Source organism: Monopterus albus, unplaced genomic scaffold, assembly GCF_001952655.1.
Source record: "Monopterus albus unplaced genomic scaffold, M_albus_1.0 scaffold214.1, whole genome shotgun sequence".
Taxonomy (NCBI): Eukaryota; Metazoa; Chordata; class Actinopteri; order Synbranchiformes; family Synbranchidae; genus Monopterus; species Monopterus albus.
In genome coordinates, this window is record NW_018128094.1 from 554,963 (window position 1) to 577,999 (window position 23,037).

Here is a 23,037-nt window from a genome sequence, read left to right on the forward strand (position 1 = left end):
GTTGGGAAGAGGACCACTTTACAATCACAGCGATTTGCATGTTTATGTATTTCCAACAACTCTAAAAGAGTGAGATATTTTCACTCTAAAGTAACTAATGTTTGTTAGTTGTGAGAAAGAAGATGGGCAATCAGTTCATACCTGCGAGCCACGTAGTAGAACACTGGGTTCCCGGTCTTGGAGGTTCCTGCCTGATAGAAGATGTTGAGGGTCTTTAAGGCTTTGAACTCCTCCTTCTCATGGACCTGGTGCCTGAAGAGCAAACCGGAGAGCTAAGGATCAGTAACAGAATTTCTGTTTCATTCCTTCCCAACTGCCAGTGGCAGTAAAAGTGAATGTGTCTCCTTGCGCCCCATGCGACAACGTATGCTACATGTCCGTCCCCGCTTTAACTACAACGAGGTAGCCTACCTCCAGCCTCTTTTGATCTTCTTGCGGTCTACCTGACATTTACCACAGGCAGCTTACTCTGCAAGATCCACATTCAGTTCAGAATTGTTGCAATTACAAATTCATTGGTATCTCATGTTTATTTTTTTGTTTGAATTTTGTTTCAGCTAGTTTTTGGCACATTGCTGGAGGTTTTGGTTGCAGTCTGTGGCTCTTCACACTCCTCACCCAGAATGGTGTCTCAGGCAGACAAGCTAGCCACAGTGGGGAACCTGGTTAGCTTCCCCACTTGCTGTTATTGTCTGGTGGTTTGTATTGTGAAGGTAAGTTTACTAGATGTGTTGGTCATGTCCTGTGGCATGCTCATAGTCCACGCTCAGATTTCCTAGTCTGCCTTGTCTGTTTCCAAATGAGAAGGACAATGTGGGATATATCTTGTAGGGTCCAACTTCAGAGAGATGGCCATGAGCTGTGCCCCAGATGTTTGGGTGTGGGTCACCTTCGGGAGGCCGTCAGATCCATGTATGAACTGCAGCATTTTGTCTTTGTTGGTGCTGCAAGAAAGGCTTTTTCAGGTAGAAGGCCTCGTGTTCAGAGATGACCTTCCACCCTCTAGGGTAGCTTCTGAAGGCGCTGCCCCAAACAAAAAAGATGAAAGGTCACAGTCCCTCTCACCAGGACATGGACATTTTGCTGAAATTGAGCAGCATAGAGCGCTGGTGCAGAGGTCAGCCCCAATTCCCATCCCTCAAGGTAGCTGGGATCTGGAGAAGGGAGGTGATAATGCACTCACTACACAGGCTTCAGTCTCCTTGACCTGTTGCCAGGAGGAAGTATTTGGCTCAGAAGCAGGCCTGCAGTACAGCTGGGCAGAGCCAGTTAGTTTAGAGGCTAATCATAACTCTGAGACTTACTGTAGGAGCTCTGTGAGCACTGAGCAGGGGGAAGAGCCCTGTTCACTGAAGGCAACACTTAGAGCAGCCCTGCTGTGCATCCAGTTGGCACTTTTTTTTTTTAAGGAGAGCCCCAGTGGCCCCACGCTTTTCGAATAGGTAAAATGGTGCTGGGCATATTCACAGGCATAGACTCACCATGGCAGGGCTGCTAGACTCCTAGCTGCCATGCACAACTCTGGGGAGCATGACCTGGATAGTATGCCTCCAGTGGACCAGTCTATTGCACCTCTGGTTCTTACACCAGATGAAGCACTGCGTATCACTGCTCACTGTCCTACCCTGGAGTGCTGGATCCCAAACAGTCTTCGCTCGAGGGCTTATGACACCGCAGCCTGAATGGCTCATACAGGCAATTCCCTCTATGTACACCCGCTGGCACAGTCCAGGATAGTGCCGACACTTCACAGGATCAGGCTGTCCTCCCACAGAGTCCTCCTGATTGCCCCCAAGTGGCTGTCAAGGATTTGGTTCCCCGTGCTCCTCAGAATGGTGAACAGGGACCCCTGGCAACTTCCAGCCAGGATGGGCCTTCTGTCCTGGGTGGATGGCAAGATTAAGCATCCATCCTCAAGCCGGCTGCAGCTCTGAGTTTGGCTGATAAAGGGTCTCAGCCATTACTAGCTGACCTTCAGCCTTCAGTTTGGGAAACCCTGCAGAGCACGAGGGCACCTACCACAAGATTGGCTTACAAAAATTGCTGGGCTGCTTTTTCCTCATGGTGTAGGGGTTTGACATTTGACCCAGTTACTTGTTCTCTACAGGAGATACTGCATTACTTGCAGATTCTCTTGGCAGCTGGTTGAGCGGCCTCGATGCTAAAATTTCACATGGCAGCAAAACCTTCACATCATGTTCACACTGATGGGAGGCCAGTTTGTGAGCATCACTGGGTAGGTCACTTTCTGTGTGGAGTTAGGCAACTACAGCACCCCAGGAGAAAACAGGCGCCTGTATGGGACCTGCTGCTAGTCCTTCACGCATTGGGCAGGTCAGCCTTTGAATGTATAATAGGAAGAGACCTTAGACTTGTCTCTGTTAAGCAAATACCACAGCCAAGCGTGTAAGCGAACTATAGACAATGTGTGTTAGAGCTACGTGCCTTAGATGGAAGGCAGATAACTCTGGGGTCACATTGTAGCCAAATATTTGCTTCTTGCCTAAGCTTCAACCCCCAGCCATACTAATCAGGCTACCAAACTGGACACATAATGTCTTTGAGGAAATCTGTCCACAGTATTTGATCAACCGTACACATTTAGAGTATAGAAATATACTGGACCCAGCAATCAATCTCGCTTCTCTAAATCCAGTGGCTTGCAAAAAAGCCTCTCATAGCTAGCCATGAACCACAAGACAAATTCACTAATTCTCACAAGAGATCATCTCTTTTGTTTTCAGTTGCAGATAATCATTTAACATAAAATATTGACAGAAACACTGATGAAGTGAATGGATGAAAGGGTAGTGAATATTGGAAAGACAGCAGCTACAAAAGCACACTGCCACAACTTCAGCATAAAATCTTGGTGATGGCTGTTTAAAGGAAACCAAAGAGGAAACAGATCTACGCCCAGGAAGTCACTTTTAGATTAAATCTTCAAACAGCCATCCTATGTGAGAACAAATAACAGCATATGTGAGAGAGCCTCAACATTTGGTAGCTGCAGAACTATTAGCTGATCCTTCACTGCAGGCAGTGATACTGTTAGAAACAAACGGCTATAGAGAATCAACCTAAATTATCTTATATTACTATCAAAAATTGTCAAAAAGCTGAATTCAGACAGCAAACATGAAGAAAGGATGTCTCTGCTGCAACTGGTATAGCTGGAGTTTAAAACATTTCCCACTGAGGGCTCATAAAGGCCACGCAACTACAGTTATCACAGCAGAGCAGTGACACGACTGCTGATCAGTACCAAAACAGTCACTGCATCTTTGATATTATCTGACAGCATAGTGTACTCTACCTCATGGCATTACCACTCTGCCCTGTGCAAACACATTTCACCCTTGAGGACAATAAAGTCACTCCATTGATGTAAAGGTAACTATTAGAGCTAGAGAATGAAAAGATGAGGCTCAGGGAAAACTACAAGTGATTTACTTGTACTGTGAGATCTGATGGAAACCTTGAGATGAGCTGACATTCTGTTACAGGCTGGCAGGAAACTCACCTAGTCATGAACTCCTCAAACTTGGAGCTGGTCAGGTTGAGACTGGACCAGTGGGTGTCAGCCACAGGTTTATGTTCAGGAGGTCCCAGATAGGCCAGTAGGGTTGCCATCTTGTCAAAAGGCCGCCTGCCTACAGCCTTGTGGTCCCTGGAAATTAGATTGCAACAAATACTTTCACACAGTAAGTTAAATAATTAAAGTTTAGTACTGAGATCATGCAGCAGAACACAGCAATGTTGTATGACAGATAAAATATTGTATCCTGACCTGTTACTGGACAGGTACTGGCCAATCCTCTCCTGATTGTTCCACAGCAGGCGGTGGAGGGCCAGCACATTGCCATCACTGATGAAAGACAAACTGTGGTTGACCGAGTCACTGGGTGGAGAGTCAGATGCTATGTCCAGGAAAAACCTGGAAAGAGAGCCAAACAAACTCAGCTTTCAGAGAGAAGAGGCACCTCACTGCTTCACTTACAGATACTCTATGGGGGTTGTACACCAGTGACAATCAACAGCAATGCTGTCATTACAAAGGTATCTGTATATCATCGTTTGCATATCGTGCCCCTTCCACTGGAATAACCTTCCTGCTAACCTCAGACAGTCTGACTCTGAGGCCTCAACTTTCAACTGGTGGCTTATTCCTGGATTAAGTCAGGCCTTGTACCTGTTACCATTTTTCTGCAGGGAGTTCCTTAATGGATTTGAGGGTCTAGGGACAGAAGGCATCATATGTTGACTTGACTCCAGCCAATTCGATTCCAATCAATCGATTCCACAGCAGCTGTAGTCCAGCGTTTTCTACAAGAGTGTGTGTTAGAGGTATGAGATTCCCCCATCAGTTCAAACCTCTCTCTCGCATCACTATCTGGACATGTCTTGTGCACCGCTGCATTCAGGGCTCATGGTGTCTGTCGTTCTCATGCTTTAGTTATGCTTTGAGATCTAATTCACAAATGACGCATACTATACATTGTCATTAGTATCCTCAGGGTCATCTTCATTTACAAAGCTGATATGATCAAATCCCTCAAATGTCAAAAATAAATAAATTAATAAATAAACCCTGACACTCAGGTGCTGATGTTTCTGTCACAGTAAGCCAATAGAAACAGACCTAATCGTTGTGTCTGTATTTATTCATATTAATAGTGAGATAGCAGCACCATCATGAGGTCAAACTGGAGAAAACTAAATTACTCATTACAACTTGCATCCAGCATACTGTGGAAAAAAAGTACACCTTTATACACATTGGGTCACTGCAGCCTCATACAAGTTTTAGAAAGAAAAGCATTAGAAAAAAATGCTTTGTTATTTTTGACACCAGAACATTGAAAAAAAAACAGTCTGGGAAATACCAGGGAGTTGACTGTTTAACTAAATGAAATGCCTGAATTATGCTGTCTGATTTACCCATGACTAAAATAAGCAGTCAGCAACATACTGGCTTTGGTAAAAACTTCATGGATCCATTTCTTTGAGGTGAGGACAGCCTCTGGGTTCAAGCCTTGAAGCCAGCAGATGTAGTCTGAAGCAAACCCAATTTTCTTTAAGTACATATCAGTACATAGCTGATTAGCTGTTATATGTTTAAAAAAAAAAGTAATGAATGACAATTTTCTGCACTGACAGACTGAATGGTCAGCATGGTGCTTCAGTTGGATTACCTCCGTGCTGAATCAAAGTTGCTCTTCACAAAGTCATTAAAAGGCCTCATGTGTTCCTCCTTTGTGAACAAGACATGGTTTGCAATGCTCTGCAAAATCTGAAAGAAAAGGCAGAAAAAAAACAAGGATATTAAATACAATTCCAACTGCTAGTATAAGCAGGTCTCCATCTCCTTGGTAACTGAGTCAGCCGATGACCCTTGGCTGCCTGTACTCTGTCCCACTGGGTTTTAGCATTAGCAGCCACAGTGACACGTTTGGTCTCACAGTGCGACCCTTGTCCACAGCAAAAGCAGTTGGGGTTGACACTTTTCTGGTGTCTCATGCATGAGACACCAGAACAAGTTGCCCCTCATGACTGGTACTTTATAAACTTGAAGATTTCCCGAGATTTTAAAATCAACCTTTTTTGTAATTCTTTTTCGCTGGGAATCCCAGAAATTCTTGCTATAAAAAAAAAGACCCGTGGACAACTAAGGATAAAGGATATCAATTTTACTTTTCTAATGTTATTCTTGGTTCTAGTAGAACAGCACATCCACTTAAAAGTTGTGACCTCTTAAAGTGAAGGAAGCATAATGCCACATAGAGCTACTGGACACTAGGGCTGTACCCAACTAAGGGTTTTGCCAGTCAACTGGAGTCGATTATTTGTTCTTTTTCCTCACTTTTTTTTGTTTGTTTTTTTTTACACCAACACACACACACACACATGCAATAACCACCAAACACCACGGGATTATAGGTTATAGATTATATATTATAGGCTCAGACTGATGGCCTAAAAAAAAACAAAAACAAAAAACAGTTCTGCCTAGCAAACTGGGAGTTTCTCTTATATATATTACAGATAAGATATTTTTAGTTATGACACGAGATCGGTCTGACAAATTGTTTGATAACCCTGTATTAATTTGCTCTTATATCAACAATGAACAGGGCTGGAATTTAAACTCTTCTCAGATTGAGGATAGTTGTCATAAACATTCACACTGAAACTTGTTTGAACCTTAAACCTGTAACATCGTTCACTGACAGCAAAGCATCATTTACACCAGATGAAATGACCCACAAAACAAACTTTCAAACTATTAAATTCTCAGTTATTAAAATATTAGACATGTTGTTGTTCACTACAGATCTCTTAAAGGTCAAATTCCACTTCAGTCTCCAGGCGTCCCCACATCCCAGCAGGTGACTGACAGTAATGAGTGAGCTCCACCTGCTCCCTGCTCAATCCAGCGTTTGATTGGTATTTTACAGTGCATCTACTGTACTTTCTTTCAAAAGTACCCTATATTGGATTACTGTATGACAGCCAAAAAAACATACACATTCAATAATACTGGAATAAATATTGCTGTAGGTTATTATGTCCAAACATGTATGTCTGTAATCTCACTTGAGCTCATCAGAGTAAACTGTGTAAGATCAGTAAGTTAGCACTGTGCAGTCTACTAACCTGACCTGTGCCAACCCAGACTAACCTAACTGAGCCTCACCTAATGTGACTCCACTTACATCAGGCACATCCAGAATCTCCTTCAAGCTGGACTGGTCTCATCTCAGTTAAGTCAAAAACAAATACCTCTCATTAGAAAGGGTCAAGTATGGAAGACTGGTTCACCTATGATGGGTAAGTTCCCCCTGCAGAACCTTGGGACAACCTAGGGCAGGCACAGTACTTGACCTTGATGCCACTGTGAGCAGGAACAGTGTGCAAGATGAAGCTTATGTTCTTACACAAGAACAGCCTTAATAGAAATACTAGGATAAAATCCTACAGAGTAGAATGATCCAGTCCAGAGGAGGGGGTGGTGTGCTTTGCCCTTGAATGGTGCATGTTCACTGATAACTGGGACTGGGAGAGAGACCTTGTCACTGGCCTCTCATAATAAGCCTTCAGGGTCTGATACTCCCCTAACATTTTAGAAAAGTGGCAGCACCTGCCTCATAGATAAGACATGCAAACTGTCCCACTGTCTCTATCACAACTGAAAATTACTATAATTATTTGTTAATACTACTTCTACTACTACTGCAAGACAAAATTTTAACTAAAAGTCAAAATAAAGAGGGGAGCACAGGCAAACACGATGGAGAAAGTGGAGGTTCTCAGTCATCCGGGTCAGGTTTTTTTTCTGGAAGTGCTCTTTCTTGGCAGCTGGGCTTGTTTAAGGTTCTTGAAGATGTTTCACCTCTGATCCAAGAGGCTTCTTCAGCTGTAACAGACCAGTGCCAAGTCCCAGGTGTTTGACCTCTGTGGAGTCATTAGCACCTTGAGAGCTGTTGAAGTCACGTGTGGGTGGATGAACAGAACTTCCTGCACTAACGACAGCACATCGGTGGTGCTCCTTCCACCCATGTCTCCAGTCAAAATCAGCCTGGACGAAGCCCTGCTTCACACTCCTCTGTCACCTGACTGTACAAGAACCCAGACAACATCCTGCCTCTCCTTCCTCAATCTTCTGATGGCTTCTTAGAACATCTCTTTAGCCTCATCCAGCTCCTCTCACTCACTAACTTTTGCCTCCTCCAACATTAGCGTCCACCACCACAGAAGTTTGTCAACGACCCTCTGTGACTTTGTGTCTTCACTGTCCCTCAGCATGAAACTACATCTGACCTACCAATCCCTGATGAACTACTGCTCCCTCCCTCCCTCCCATCCGTCTGTACTTTGAAGCCTCCCAACCCCTGACTCCTAATCCCTTTGTTTAATCAATGATTTGTTTTTTTTTCTCTTGATAACAATTCTATTAAACAACTGTGTATTGATTAATATCTATGAATGTTGTTTGTATTATGCTTTTATCATGTAAGTTAAGGGGCTGTAAAATTGTCTCTAAAACTCCAAATAGTCAAAGACTAAAAACCAAACTGCATTGCCTATGAATAATTGTAGTTCACATGGTCATAGACAGATGGGTGACAAACTAAAGTAAAAACCTGCAGGTCACAGATACACATATGTCTACATGATGGTTCACACAGTAAATGCTGAGCAACATCTTCAAACCACCAAGTTCATGACAAATACTGCATTTCAAATTATACATTCACCAGTTTACTTAAGTAAAAGTACTAAAGTAATATCAGAAAAGGATCAAATCCTCACTGTGAAATGTCATAATATTACATAGAGTACAATTATATTGTATTATGGTTACAGAATAGTCACATAAATGCGACACTGTGTTGAGATGAAGTGTTGATGTTGCACAGGGCTGGACCTGACCTAATCTGACCTCTTTTATTATTATTAATTTATCCTATAACACTGCATCACTTTTTACATAATGATTGCATGTTGTCTATGAAGAGTCTTAGTCTGAATAATAACCAGCTATCGGCTTCTCAAAATAACAGTGGAGCAAAAAGGAAGCACAAATGACCTTAAAGGGGAATAAATGGACATTTTTACTTAACAATTGTATTTAAATAAATATACTGAGCATCCACCTGTGGCCAAGAAGAAGAAGGGGACGACCAGGAGAAGATGCTAAAAGGATTTTCTGATGCAGTAACCTCAAAAGCCAAACTTAGGTAACTGCTTCTCTACACCTGCTGTCCTGCCTCCACAACCAGTTTCACATAAACAGGTTCCTGTGAAGGCCACATCCTTCAGGTCTCAAGTCCCATCACTACCTGACCAGCTAAAATTAGGCCAGAGGCCATTGTAAAACCTGGGAACGGCAATGACAAGGTTAATTTGATCAGATACCTGAAAATCAATGTGCCTACTTTGATGACTTTAAAGTACAACTTGGCAAATATCTAAAGCCACTGATGAGTTTTCTGCTCAAACAAGGGTGACAGAGGCCATTCCTCTGGTAGAGGTGGAGTGTGGTGTCTCAGTGTGCGACTTGTAACTTTGTCTGTTGCAGCACTGACCATCAGGATCTTAATCCTCCAGTACACAGAGCCCTGAGAAATCCAAATCAGAAATCCAAATCACAAAGGAACAGGACACTGAAAGTCTGAACTAGGGGCCAAAAAGCACAAGTCAAATGCTAATCCATAAGGGGGGTTTAGGCTTCCTGGAGACACCTTGTGGCCCCATCATCAGTGCAGTGAGGCTGTAAGTAATGTGAATGTTCAGAAGCATAGCACTAATGCAACATGAACTATCCTCTTGTTTTTAGGAAGAGGCACACCAGCTGACAAGAAATAAAATGAAAATAAAAACAAAGGCTCGATTAAAGGAGTCTCAGATGACTGATAGGTCTTGAGGCTGTCATCATGGTGTCATTTCCTAGCATTCAACACTATTATACAAAAAGACTTGGGTTTAGCATCATCACTACAAATGAGGACAGTGGATTTCACTGTGGTATCCTTCCACTCAACATACTGTAGATTTGTTAAGCTGTTCTATGATAAACAAGCATCACTAAAAGCAAAAACATGATGTCCACATACCCTCATGTGGACATGAACACAGACGACGAGCAGCCTCATGTTCCTATGTGTACTTAAAAATGTAGAATCTACCTTCTATCTGCCTACAATGACATTTTCCAAGCACTGTAGTACATGCAGCATCAAGGCTTTCTGTTGTGTGGACAGACGCTTGCTGACCTAATAAGATGAAATTTACATCACTGGACTGTAGTGGACACAAGGATGTGAAAAGCAGCCCTTAAGTCAGTTTACTATGAGCCACTATCATGGACTGATGGAGTGGATTTACTGTATCAGTCAAACTAAATGACAGCAATAGGATTTAATATTCCAAATGGCCCAAAGCTGCCATATTAACCAAGCTTACCTTGGACATGAGTTTTAGTCCCCGTTCTATCCTGGGCAGGGGTTTCTTGTCCAAGATGCCAGCCTCATAAGGGGACACAATGGCTGGGTTGACAAAACGCAGAAACATGGCACTGCCCACCGCACCAATGCTGTTCTGTGGGAAGCGCTGACTCACCACCTGTGTGAGGGAGGATGAAGAGAGCAGGGCAAGACATAGGAGGGGAAAACAAAGGGAAAGTGTCGAACAGATGGAACAGAAGAGAAAGGGTTGAACAGGGGAGCAGGTTTGAACAAAGGAAAGGAGAAAATATTGAAAATGGATTTCAGTACACTAAACAGCAAAACTGGGGATGATGACGACAATAACCAAATATACGTGTATCAATCGGTAACAGAGCAGTGAGGTGAAGATGTGAGGCTCAGGAGGAGAAAGAGTGGAGGAAAACATGAAAAAAGCCTCAAACAATCCCAGTTCATTCTGAGCTGTAGCAAGAGTTAAAAAGGTTCTAACTCCAGTTACAGCCCAAGAAAGAGTGAGAACAAGCAAGACAAGGACTCCAACTCTCTCCTCTCTGCTGGTGAAGAATGGAAACACAAAATAAAAGTGAAGGTAGATGACAGAAGTAGATCCATGAGTCAAGTTGCAGAGCAATGGATGAGCCACACTCGTGACCATCCAAAATATCACAACCCATACATCGCATGTTGCTTTGAGGCAAAGCAACACATTCAGAGGGGTTATAACCTAATGCCACAAGCTTCAGAACCAGACACAGGTCAGTATGTCTCTCATCAAGCTGAACAGCCAACTGTGAAGGAAGCTGTACCGTGACAAATAATCAGCAAAGACGTCTTAACTAATTTTTCGTGGATTTCCAAAACCTGCAGCCAGAGGCACATCAGTCTGTGGTTTCACTGTTTTCCTTTGTTCCTCAGCTGTCTGTTGTGAACACGTAGATTTGGCCTGTATGTGTGCCCATTCTAGTTTATTATAACTTCTGTTTTTTGTTTGATTTTTTTAGTTTTGCTTTTCCATCCTATTGGTAAAAATACAATTACACTAAAGTCATTTCAAAAACCTTTAAAAGAAAATATCCTAAGAAAGGTTTTACTGGGCCAAGGCACCCAAGCAGCCAGATGACAATGATCAGACATATACTTATTTGAATGAGGAAATGGAGGCCAGCTGTAAAACTGTAGCCCAATCTGTCTGTTGTAAACACCCACCACAGTTCACAGACTTAAACCTACTTCAGTGACTGTAAATGTGTGCACATACAGCTTTCCTGTACACTTAGGGAATCACTTTTGGTTTGACCTCTCAAAGTAGTCAGAGGTTAATGAGTCATGGTGGTAGTCTGCCACCTCTTCTGTGATGTGGACTTGCAGTAATTCAACGATTGCTCGTTATCTAATTTGACTGGTGCTCTCTGACAATGTAGAGAGCTCTGTAGACAAAAGTAAGGCGGGTTACGATTAGACTGATTTGTCATCTTCAACAAGGTTTTGTGCAGTCAGAGCATCCAAACACACTGCTGTGAAAACCACAGAGCAGGGCTGGCTAAGCTGCAACTCATTTACAACGAATCATTGCAGTGATTGTCTTCCTTGCTCTGTCGGATTTAATTCAGTGCTCTCAGCAATCTTTGAAGAGTAGATTATTATTTAATTTTATGGCCTCAAAGTGATAGTCCACCAAAATTCTATCTTTTGAATGTCAAACGCTCACCCAACACAAGTTTGACTGGTATGAAGACCAGCAGCTGTGGTTGACTTGAATTACACTGGTACAATAAATTACAATGGTGACATGTTGAGACTGTTGCCAAATGATTCAAACATCAACAGAAGCTTTTCAAATATGTCCTCCGCTTGTCTTCCATCCACGTGTATATACACAGTATGCTCCCAACAGTCTGCGTGGACAATCAATTTAAGACTCTGCCCTATAAAGTAAGAGTACAGTACATAAAAAATAAATATCAGGAGTCATGTATGATAAAGGGAGCAGTGATGTTACCTTAACACAACACAGAGTATCTGCATGTATAAGCACACACAGGACACACACATTCTTGTCAGAAAACAAGAGTACATTCTCAGTTTCATTAACTGGACCTGAACCACTTTGTACTGATAAAGTAAGAAGCATAAGTGATGAGTGAATTTGGCAGAATCAGTGACACAAATCAGAATTAGTCTGTCAAACCAGGTCCATCACAGTTAGTCAATAACCTCATTAGAACGCCCCACCTTCCAATAAACAATCACTTTGCTGTCAGAGGTGTGTGAGCAGCAGGTTTACTGAGGAACACCTTGAGAGACCAGTCAAAATCTGGACTGAAATGTCTTTAAAGACAGTGTCACTCCCTGACTACACTGCCCCTTCCACATGAAAATAAGTGCTTTAGTCATCAGAAATTCTTAATCGTGTAACTTAAAGCATCATAAGCAAAGACAGATTTAGAATACTGGGATTTATAAACCAAACTGAAAAATCCAAAATCATGTTTTAAGTAACTGACAGAGGAGGGAATAGCTAGAAACAAAAATGAAGCCTTCACCAAGCCCCCAATATACGACTCACCTGACAGCTCTGACTGAAAACTGGATTCGCTTGTGATCATCAATGAATTCTATTACTTCAGTCAATGATTCTCATCACTAATTTGATAGGCAATCTGTATTCAGGTCAACTCAAAGTCAGAACAGTTTTTTTTACTTCAATACAGCACAATACGTAGCCACTGATAACTAACATGTATGAACTAATTTACACTGATGTGCTCTATATATTTTTGTCCTCCTCATTTACATATATGTGGAAATCAGAATACTGGGAACACCAATGAATATAATACAGTCCAGTGCACCTCCTTCAACTATGACCTCTGTAATAAACATAATTGAATGTATACATTTACAATTTCACCAGCAACCGCGTCATAAGCTTCATGAAGAGACATTACGACAAGGTTGTGGCATTCTACTGCATTCAGCTGTACATAAAGTGATTGGTGAGTGCATCTCTGCTGTTGTTTGGGCTGCTTTATTTCCTTCAGCCCAGCTTTAGTGACTTCTTCATTTTCTCTTGGTCTCTGTGGTGTCTCCAACGCAGTAGGTCAGGTCAACTTAACATTCAGCTACAACCGCTTTCCAACATTCCAAAGCACTACTTTCCTTATCGAGACACCAACAGACACCAGTGAGAAGAAATCCCCCCAAAACATGATCGTATTAGTTTATTTCATTACAGAACACTCAAATGATCAGTGTTTCTACCAATACTGCACTACTAAAATATACCAGAATAAAAAAGCAACACGAGTTTATAGTGAACTACCATTTCCCCCTTCAAATACCAGCTGCATGCTGTTTATTTCTGACATAGTATCACGAACCTGGCCTTTCGATATAACAGCAGCATTTCCTAAGTTCACATTTTCCTGCACTTTCTCCACATCCCGTCATCACACTCATTTTCTGTTCTCATACAAATTTGTTCTTTTGTTCTCAAAACTATATAATCAAATAGTCTTGTGTTACAACCTTCTTGCATTAACATTGTAGATTCTGAGCTTTAAACTAAAATGTCTCCTCTTGCTCATATTCTCAAACATCATGCTAAAATCTTTCACAAAAAGAATGCAGCATGTTTGTGACTTATTGTTGCCCCCCAAAATCAGCCAGTTTCTTTTCCTTCAGGTGATGCATGGTGCTTTGTTGCATCACTCTGGGGTAGCAGCTTTCCCCTTAGTTAGATTTGCCCAACAAATACAATCTACACCAAAGAGTAAAAATGTCTAAATAACAATGTCTTAGCATTATACTGTTCATTTGGCCACAAACCTCAAAAGCATATGTGGTGCTGCCATATAGCTGTATATTCAGAGGCAGAACATCTGCAGTCAGCTACCTGAAGGACACCAAGGTGACAACAAAAGCAGGTTTGCTGTAGGTGTGGGACACAGCAGCAAAGACGCATGACACCGATACTCCACTTTTTTTTTTTTTAAGGATTTGTTTACGACACTGAAGCTAAAGACTTCTGTCCTTGGTCTGGGTACAAGTGTCCCGTTTGGCTCTAGTGCAGTGAATGAGAGAAACTGCCGTGTGTGTGTGTGTGTACAATTATATTATAGTATACATACACTGATCAGGCATAACATTATGAGCACCTGGCTAATACCGTGTACCCAGGAGTCAACAGGGCAATTGGACTGCAGCTCACTGTGCATCTTCTGTGAATCCATTTTCCAAAGTTATATTGCCAGGAAGAGCACAAATGTGTCTACCATTCAGTGATAACATTGTTAAAGGAGTGAAAACTCCGGCTGGGACAAGTTAGAGTTAGGTAATGTTTTAGACAGATTCTGCAGCCTCACCACTGTAGGTGTGATATCACCAATGTAGACTGAATGTTTCTCTACATAGAGACCAATGTACAGTATTTCTCATTTTCATCTATTATAACAAAGATTCAAATTAATTTTAATCTCTTGAAAAGTACAAATGTTTAATCTACAGTAGGACAACCTTATCAGCAAGTTGTGGGTGTCACTGTTCATCTTTCCTTAGACACTGTTGGTAGGTACTAACCACTGCAGACCAACAACACCCACCAAGACCTGCAGTGTGGGAGATGCTCTGACCCAGTCATCTCATCCTTCACAGTTTGGCCCTTGTCAAAGTCACTCAGATCCTTACACTTGCCCAGTTTTCCTGCTTCCAACACATCAGCTTCAAGGGCTTGAATGTTCACTTGCTGCCTAATATACCCCACACACTGACAGGTGCCACTGTAACAGGTAGTCAGTGTTATTCACTTCACCTGGCACTGGTCATAATGTTATGGCCGACTGGTGTATACAACTATAATATATAGAGTACCACTCTCAAAGCCAAAGATATCGTTCTTCATATACGGCGGGGAAAACGACAGCATACAGCTGAGAGACAGAGCAGACAGGGACCAGTTTTTCAGAATATTTCATCTAAAAACCATTCATGTCTTTTATAATGCCATATCAGCTGAGGCAGGTGAGGCGGGCATGCGTGTGTGTGTGCTGATTTATTAAAATGAGTCAGTAGATGATTTGAGTGCAGATGAAATGTTCTGAGAAAAAGTCTCCTGGAATACAAATACAGAGTGTCCAGAAAGAAGAGAGAAGAGAATGCCACCACTTCCTGGGAACTGTTAATTGAAAATACACTGAATGGCGCCGATATTAGTACAATGATTTTAAGAGAGGGTTATACACAAAGTTGAATATGGAGCAAAGAATAAAACATTTCCAGAGAAACACCAAATTAAAATCAAATTTTAAAAAATGAAGGAAAAAAAAAAGAAATCAAATGAATAAAATGCAAAAAAGGCTTTTTTTGCTTCAGGGGAAAGTGTCTGAGGTAAAGTAGATACTCCAAACTTACTGCTTTTTTGTTTTCCTTTTTTTCTTTTACTGTTGCTTTATTCAGTAGAGAGTGGCAAGTAGCCTACAGAACAGAGATGAGCACAATCATGGTCACAGCACCAGCTACACACACACAGCCCTAACCACTCGAAGTGTAAATACATTCAATTCTAGTAAAACAGAAAAATTAAAACTGCTGTTAGCAAAGTTTTCATCACTGCTCAGGAACATGAAGCATGTCCATGCATGCGCTGGTGTGGTTTGACTTCAGCAGCGTGCGTGAGTGTGTGCCTGCACACTAACAAATCCAAATCTAAGATGGGGAATGAAAAACCAAAGATGTCAACCCATGGAAATCAAACCCCAGACCACTTGCTATGCATGCGGGTATGAAGCATTCTGAACCAGTTGTAAGTGGAACAACTTAACAATAATGGCTGTTTATTCAGCTGTTGAGTGTTTTGCAGACGAAGTTGTGGAGCTTCTCATTAGTGCAGTGAGGGCATGGCGGCGGCAGCAGCGGTAGAAGCAGTAGCCATGTGAAGCTGCTCAGCAGCAACAAGAAGTCAAACTCACTGTTTACCTGAGAAACTGTGTGCGCCGAGGTTAAACTACAATATCATTTGAGCTGTATATGGTGACACAAGCCAGTCAGGTGTCATCGTCCTATGCTGTGATCACACCTAATCCACTGCAAGTACCTACTAGTGTTAATTATCTCAAACAATCAGCAATTTTAACTCCAATCAGTGGTGCCATGTCATAGGGGTGAGAATCTTTGGAAACAACTTGATTTGATCCAGATTCTTGGTTTCACAATTTAATTCAGAAATCAATTTTTGATTTTTTACTGAAAATTAGATTCAGTTGAAACCAGAATTTTTGCTTTGCGGTTGCATGCCTCCACCAACCAATCAAATTCACAGGTACGGACAGAAGTAAGGTCACTGACCTTTAACCACCAACATCTAATCAGCTCATTCTGGAGTCCAAGTGGACATTTGTGCTGCTACCCAGCAGTATTGAAATTATAAGTAGGCCTACACAGTATTATTAAAATTGGCTCCATCTTTACCAACTGCCGCATAAATGTGATGAACACAATTATGAATCAGTATTTATAATCAGGTAATATAAACGTGCCCCTCCATAATGAGTACTTCTACTTTTAGTACTTTAAGTAGGATATATTTTGATGCTAATTCTTCAGTAAACAATCTGAGTACTTCCTCCTTCGCAGGTTTTTGGTAGCTAGCATGTGTGTTGTAAAGGGGAGTCGGAGGAACAAAGCCAGATCACTTGGTTGTGTTGATGCTAATGTTACATCTCCAGCAGCGGAGAACAGCGTCTGTACTGCAGGGTTACTACCAGGGAGAGCCAGCATGATGCAAAACAGGCACATGTCTGTAGAAACAAAGTCTTTTCTTTGCCCCACCAGTTTGACTGAAGTGCTGCAGTGTGTTATGCTGAGCTACTTTCATTTGTTAATAAGTTTGCTGTTCCGATACACTAATGTCAATCGGTGAGGAGCTACGAGGTTTTCACCCAGTCCTCCACACTTGTCTTTCAATACTCATTATCAAGTCTTTAGCATGTGCTCAAATGATTTCTTTTTCTGAAGATGAACTGTGCACACTGTACACTGTTCTTGTGCTGCAATGACCTTACGGTTGAGTTCCGCCTTGTTTCATTCTGTCAACATTACAAAAATCGAATTTTAGCATTTGTGTATCAATTCAGAATCATACAAAATATGAATCGCGGTTCCTATGTGAACTGATTTTTCTCTACACAGACGAGTGAGCAAGCACATGCACACCTGGCCTAATGATCTACCAACCCTCGGGCTGTTCTACACTGTGTGTGAGATTAATGGAAGCAGATGGTATTAACAGCTGAAAAGATTCACCCCAGACTGAAAAATGTCTAATTTCAGTCACACACACCATCAAGCAGCCTTCTTACTCCAGGCCAAAATGGCTCCAGAATCCAGCTGATAGAGGACATTACAGTCAAATCAAACTTGCCCTCTTGGTCTCACTGCTCACTATCAATGTGTTTAAGTAACCAGTGAGGTTCACTGTATTACTTAAACTGGACTTTATGCTGACAGTCTAGCTAGTTTATGGATGAAACAGATGTGGGGCTGATATGACTTGTGTATCTTTGTACAGAGGCCCCCCCTGCTGGCCTAGGGGTTAATGTACCACCAAGACTTACAACACCGCTGGCCCATATCTGGCTGGAGGCCATGGTTGCATTATGTTTCCATCTTTCTCTCCTATCTATTATCAACAATTAGGCACAAAATACCCCCTTACACACTGTGCAGACATTTGAGCTTCTGTTCATGATCGGTTGATATGGCAAACAAAGGAAGAATAAAAAATGTGGCATGGCTGACACCATGGTAATGCAAATGATGAGGTGTGATCACAGTTTGGATTTTTATGTTGCTGTGTCAAACTAATTGTGAGCAGTTTGTCTTCAAGCAGCCTCATTTTACCAGTTTTTGCCATCACCAGTAAGCTTCTATGTCCGCCTGGTATTACCATGTGGTGTGTACCTGGATAGGTTATGTAGATAATAGCATCTGATCATGGGCCTACACTCGCCCTTTTATACAAGGCTAATTAATCTGATACACAGCTTATAAAAGACCAATTACTCAGTTATTTTGCCTAATTTGGCCTAATATAACTACGCACTGAGATTCTCAGTGACGTCAAACACGGAGCTCACCTTTAAAGTGATGATTCATCACTGAATAAGATGGGCACATCACTCAGTAGTTGCATTAGGATTAATTATATTAATTAAACATGGTCAAACATAGAAGAGAGAAGAACTCATCCATAACTACAGTGTGCTACATCAACCCTGTACTCTGCAGTGAATAAACTGGGCAATACTCAGAAATGTTTGTTTGGGCTGAAATACATTAAATCACTGAACAACTGATCCACAGAAAACTAATATGCAACAATTTAATACAATTCTTAAAAGTAAAATAGCAAACCTTCTCTGGGTTCAATTTCTAAAATGTAAATATTTGCCGTTTTCTCTGATTTCAGCAAAACTGAGTACCTTTTAGGTTTTGGACAGTTGGTAAGAAAAAACTAAAAGTTCCAACATACAGTATCACACAGACCTTTAAAAAATGGTGATGGACATTATATCAATAAATTGTGATCATTTATAGACCAAAAGAGAAAATAAGCTATGGAAAAGATAATTATACAGGACTGAGTTCAAGGTTTTATCATTTGCTCCTTACTGGTCCATGATGGGGGCTACTGGGTAGGTAGTGCCTTTTTTAGGAGCCACAACAAAGCCCTGGAATAGTCTTCTGCTTTCAGTTAAGTGTACACCCCTCATGACACTTTAATGGTAAATCTCAGTGCATACTTGTTTTCAAAGGCCTCTGGGTGTTCTTAAGGATTTTAATTTTACTTATTGTGTTTTGTCTTAGGTGTCGTTCAGTGTTTTTGTGGTCTTATTCATTGTTTTATACGGTGTCTTGTGTTCTTGTTGTTTTACTATTATGTCACTTGTTAAAATTTGTACTGTGGTCAACACTAGAGTTGTTTTTAAATGTTCTATAAATAAATGTGACTTGACTATAATGTTAAATTGCAGCATCATCTGCACTATTCCTACTGTACTTACAGGCTTATGTCGCATCAGCTCTTGGTCTAACTGGAAAGAAGTGCTTTTGATGAACTACACTGAGGTATGTAAAGAGTAACTGTAGTGATGGCAAAAGCTAGGAAAACAAGGTCGTTTTAGAATCACATACAGGTTTTAGTATCCAGACATGCTTCTGTGGTTTTAAAATCCTGTGGAGTAAAGCCTAAGTGTGTTAGACTTTTGGTACATTAAAATTATCAAACAGAGGTCTTAATGCATCGCTCCAGCAGAAAGTATAGCGCTGTACAGCTGTACTTTTTTTGCATGTGATGCAGAGAGCAGTGAGTGGAGCAACACCAGGTGGCCTCAGAGCGCTGAGCTTGAAATGTGTGAGTGGTACTGCACACACACAGGTAAGGGCAAAGAGGCTGAATGAGTAGCTGGGGGCCAAGGTGGAGTGAGGGTGAGGGTCTACCTGGTAGAGACAATGGCAGACACTGCGGAGCTGTGGGGGGAACTCGCTCGATGAACCAATGATGGCCTGGAAGAAACGCTCAGTGATCTGTAGCAGGTTGCTCTGGTTCTCCTCCAGGTTCTCGCCTTGTTCCAGCCTGATGAGACAAATAAGCAGCCGCTGTCAGTGAGGCCTTGTGTTCCAGGATGGATAAACTCCATGCAGAGTAGCAGAGGTGCCATTTATCTTTTAGTAACAAGTCCCAACAAGAGGCTAAACACACAGTTCAGTTCACTAGAAATCCTCTGAATCCTGTGTATACCTTTTTATATAGTAGAAACTAGTGATAATTCAACTGTCAGTGGAAGTGTATTGTAATATCATCATTTGACACTTAGCCTGCCTAAATTATTGATTTAAAGCAAAGTGCAAAACTACTAGGCCTTCAGAAAGCAGTCAGATACCTTAGCTCCTACTGCGAGATCGTGAGTAACAGCAGTCTAGAATAGGTTTTGTCTGGATTATTTGTATCTGACAATACAAGCAATACATGTTGTCAGTGCAGAGATGAAGGTACTCACCTGGTAGGGTCTACCTCAAAGCTGATGTGTTCAGGGGTGGTGATGACCCCTCTTAATAAAGGCTCCAATAGCTTCTGCAGATATGCTGCCCCATAAACCTGGCATAAGGCGACAGAAAATACCATCAGTAATATGTCCCCATTTTGTAGGCATCTGATGTAGAATACAGGCATTTCTAATTATTTAATGACAGGAGTTGTGCTGCATCTTCTACCTTAAAACAGAAGGTCATGATTTTGCTGGCCAGGCTGTTTCCTCTGAAAAGAGTCTGCATGGAGTCAGCCAGCTCCACCTCTTTAGAGAACATGTTCCACAGCAGCTGGTAGAGGAGGTGACGGGAGTCAAACAGCGTCACCAGGACTCGCGCTAGCTCATCCTGGAAATACAGGAAACATGTATACATCACTGCTGGGAAAAAGGTATTTTCTTTTTAATATACTTTTTATTCCATTTGCATGTACTCTATGTCAAAAGATACCTGCACACAAACTTCTGATAAAATAAAATACTGACTAGATATGCTCAGTGGACATATTGTACTCACTGTCAACATAAGGTTTCAAACTAATCCTAAATGAACAATAGGTACACACCCACTGAGACCCAGGAACCACATTAGCAAGTGCCATGGCAATGGGCAGCTCTCCCTGGTCTCCCATCATGGTGACCAGCTCCACCAGTCTCTCAAAGCGGTCAGCCAGCACTGTCTCTGCCAGAGTGTCAAACTCTGTTCCCTGCTGCAGGATCTTGGTTAGCACCTCCATGAAGGTGGCTCGAGTCTGCAGGTCCTTGTGGTAGCCCAGACCTGGGGAGAAAAGAAAACATTTTGTTTATATATATTTATATATATATATCTCAACACTGGTAACTGCAGAGATTCTCACACCTCAGTGTACAGTAGTTATATACTGTGGATGACCTACCAATTGAGTGCATGAGGCCACTGTCTACGTTAGCATTGAGCAGGTTTGACATTGCAAGCACGGTGCAGTGGCGGAGGGAGGCCAGGCGGCGGGACATTCCTCTCTTTCGCCCCCCCACAACCTGGCCCTCATCTTCCACCTCACTGCAGTCATTCAGCAGATTCATGAACAGCGTGAAGTACCTGCACACCACCACAAAAAACAACAGGTAGTTTATTAGAAAAGGCTTCACCATGCAGAAAATTTACCAGCAGTGCCAAAGCCCACATTCTCCTTTTTTCCTAGAGTATTCAAAAGCTTTGATCCAGGTAGCTGGTTCCTTGTACTAACCACCCTCTCATGCTGCCATGGCAGTACCTCTATTTCAGAAGTGAGAAGATTGGATTTGGGAAGGGGGTCTTATAAACTCCTTTACAGTTTCCCTAAAGCTTGTGTCTGTACAGATACATGTTGGTTGAGACGCTTCCCATTAATGCATGGCTGTCATCAGAGCCACTAGGAACAGCGCTATAGCCACATGAGCAGTTCTTTGGGATGCCCATTTATACAGAAGACATGCTGTTGTACGTATCTGGCCCTGTGAAATGTGTGGCTGATATGTTAAACACTTTAGAATCCTCTGAACCATTCTCAGGTCAAACTTCCCAGTGTCTCCCCCTTAGCATAAAATCTTCATATCTACCTTTAGAGTGACTGCATGAAACAGTGGGTAGATACTGAAGAATGACTAAAAAAAAAAACTATTGTAGGTACACAATATTGTTCTATTAACAACATTGGGAGCAAATCACAAATTAGTAAGGACTTATTGAGGAAACGGGACTGTGGTGGACTTGCCCTTCTGAACCTCTTACTGTACATCTTTAGGGCTGCTAGCCTCCATAAGATAGTATGATGGTCAGGATATGAACTACAGGATAGTACCATCTCGAAGATAAATCTGGCACACTGCCATCTCGCTAAGCTTTGGTATGTAGCCCTACCTCAACCACTTTGCTAGCTATTTTTGCGGACTTTATAACCCACTGCTGGATTTACACAAGCAATCCACTGGAACCACAAGCTGTTGCCAATAACCTGAACGAACCTTTCACATTCTGGAGGATTTATCGAACCTAGAATCTTTCATCGACCAATACTACATTCACTGCAGTATGGATACCACCAATACAATCCAGCAAGACACCCCAAAACAAACAGGAAAAAGACCTCTTCTACAGATACAAGCGATCTACAGACAACAGACATTGAGGTCAGTGTTCTTGCATCCATCAATAAAAAACTCAATTTACTGGTCACACTTCATGATGAAATAAAAGAACTCCGGTCAAGCCTTGAATTCACCTACAACTACATTGAAAAGTTAGAATAGTCAAACATCTCTCTCCAAACATCCGTCAAAACCCTCAGCGAAAAAATGAACTTGTCTTGAAAGAAAACAAATGCGTACACCGCCTTGGTTCAACAAAACACCCTGACCAATAATAGCGAAACTGGAACACTACAAGCACAAAGAACTGATTAAAAGTAAAGGAAAGGAACTGAAACTTTGGACTCAATGATCAATTCCCACATGAAATAAATGAACAACAGAAAATCCTCTACCCCATCATGAAACAACACAGGCGGTAAAACAAATGTGCAAATATCATTGTGGACAAATTATACATTGAAGGACAACTCTATGGCGATTTGAACATTACCCCGTAGCGCTTCTGATTTTCTACAGACTACCTACCAACCAGTGACTGCTACATTATGTGTTAGAATTCAAGCCCCTTTCATCACCCTGGTCCCTTACATGCACACACAGAGCAACCCCTATCTCACACGGATTCCTAGAACCATCCCTTGCATCGGTGCCCCTCTTTTTACTCTGTTATTCTGTCTGTGTTTTTGTTTGTTCATCACACCATGTGGAAATGTATACTTGTCTATGTTTTTATGTACTGCCCATATCCACACTATAACACACATGCATCAACTCTAGATCCTGTTACTCCTATTTTATGTTTTGTTTCTTCTTTGTGTTTTTCTTTTTTTTTTTCCTTCCTCTCTCCTTCCCCCACCCTCCCTCTTTTCATCATACAA

The 23,037-nt window shown here is 41.8% G+C and overlaps 1 protein-coding gene across 4 annotated transcripts in view; it reads right to left on the reverse strand.

The window, feature by feature from the left end:
* Positions 1–23,037, reverse strand: part of LOC109971049 (neurofibromin) — an 87,886-nt gene that overhangs the window by 33,369 nt on the left and 31,480 nt on the right. For 2 of the 4 annotated variants that reach the window (XM_020619068.1, XM_020619067.1), the window contains exons 25-35: positions 20,947–21,128; positions 20,617–20,828; positions 20,238–20,399; positions 20,024–20,121; positions 19,464–19,599; positions 15,378–15,440; positions 9,967–10,125; positions 5,196–5,293; positions 3,791–3,937; positions 3,524–3,670; positions 142–252 (exon numbers count right to left, since the gene is read on the reverse strand). In XM_020619068.1, coding sequence (XP_020474724.1) covers positions 142–252; positions 3,524–3,670; positions 3,791–3,937; positions 5,196–5,293; positions 9,967–10,125; positions 15,378–15,440; positions 19,464–19,599; positions 20,024–20,121; positions 20,238–20,399; positions 20,617–20,828; positions 20,947–21,128 — 1,515 coding nt within the window. Of the gene's footprint in view, positions 1–141; positions 253–3,523; positions 3,671–3,790; positions 3,938–5,195; positions 5,294–9,966; positions 10,126–15,377; positions 15,441–15,477; positions 15,672–19,463; positions 19,600–20,023; positions 20,122–20,237; positions 20,400–20,616; positions 20,829–20,946; positions 21,129–23,037 lie in introns of those variants that run through there. The other 2 variants (XM_020619069.1, XM_020619070.1) reach the window with 2 other exon arrangements.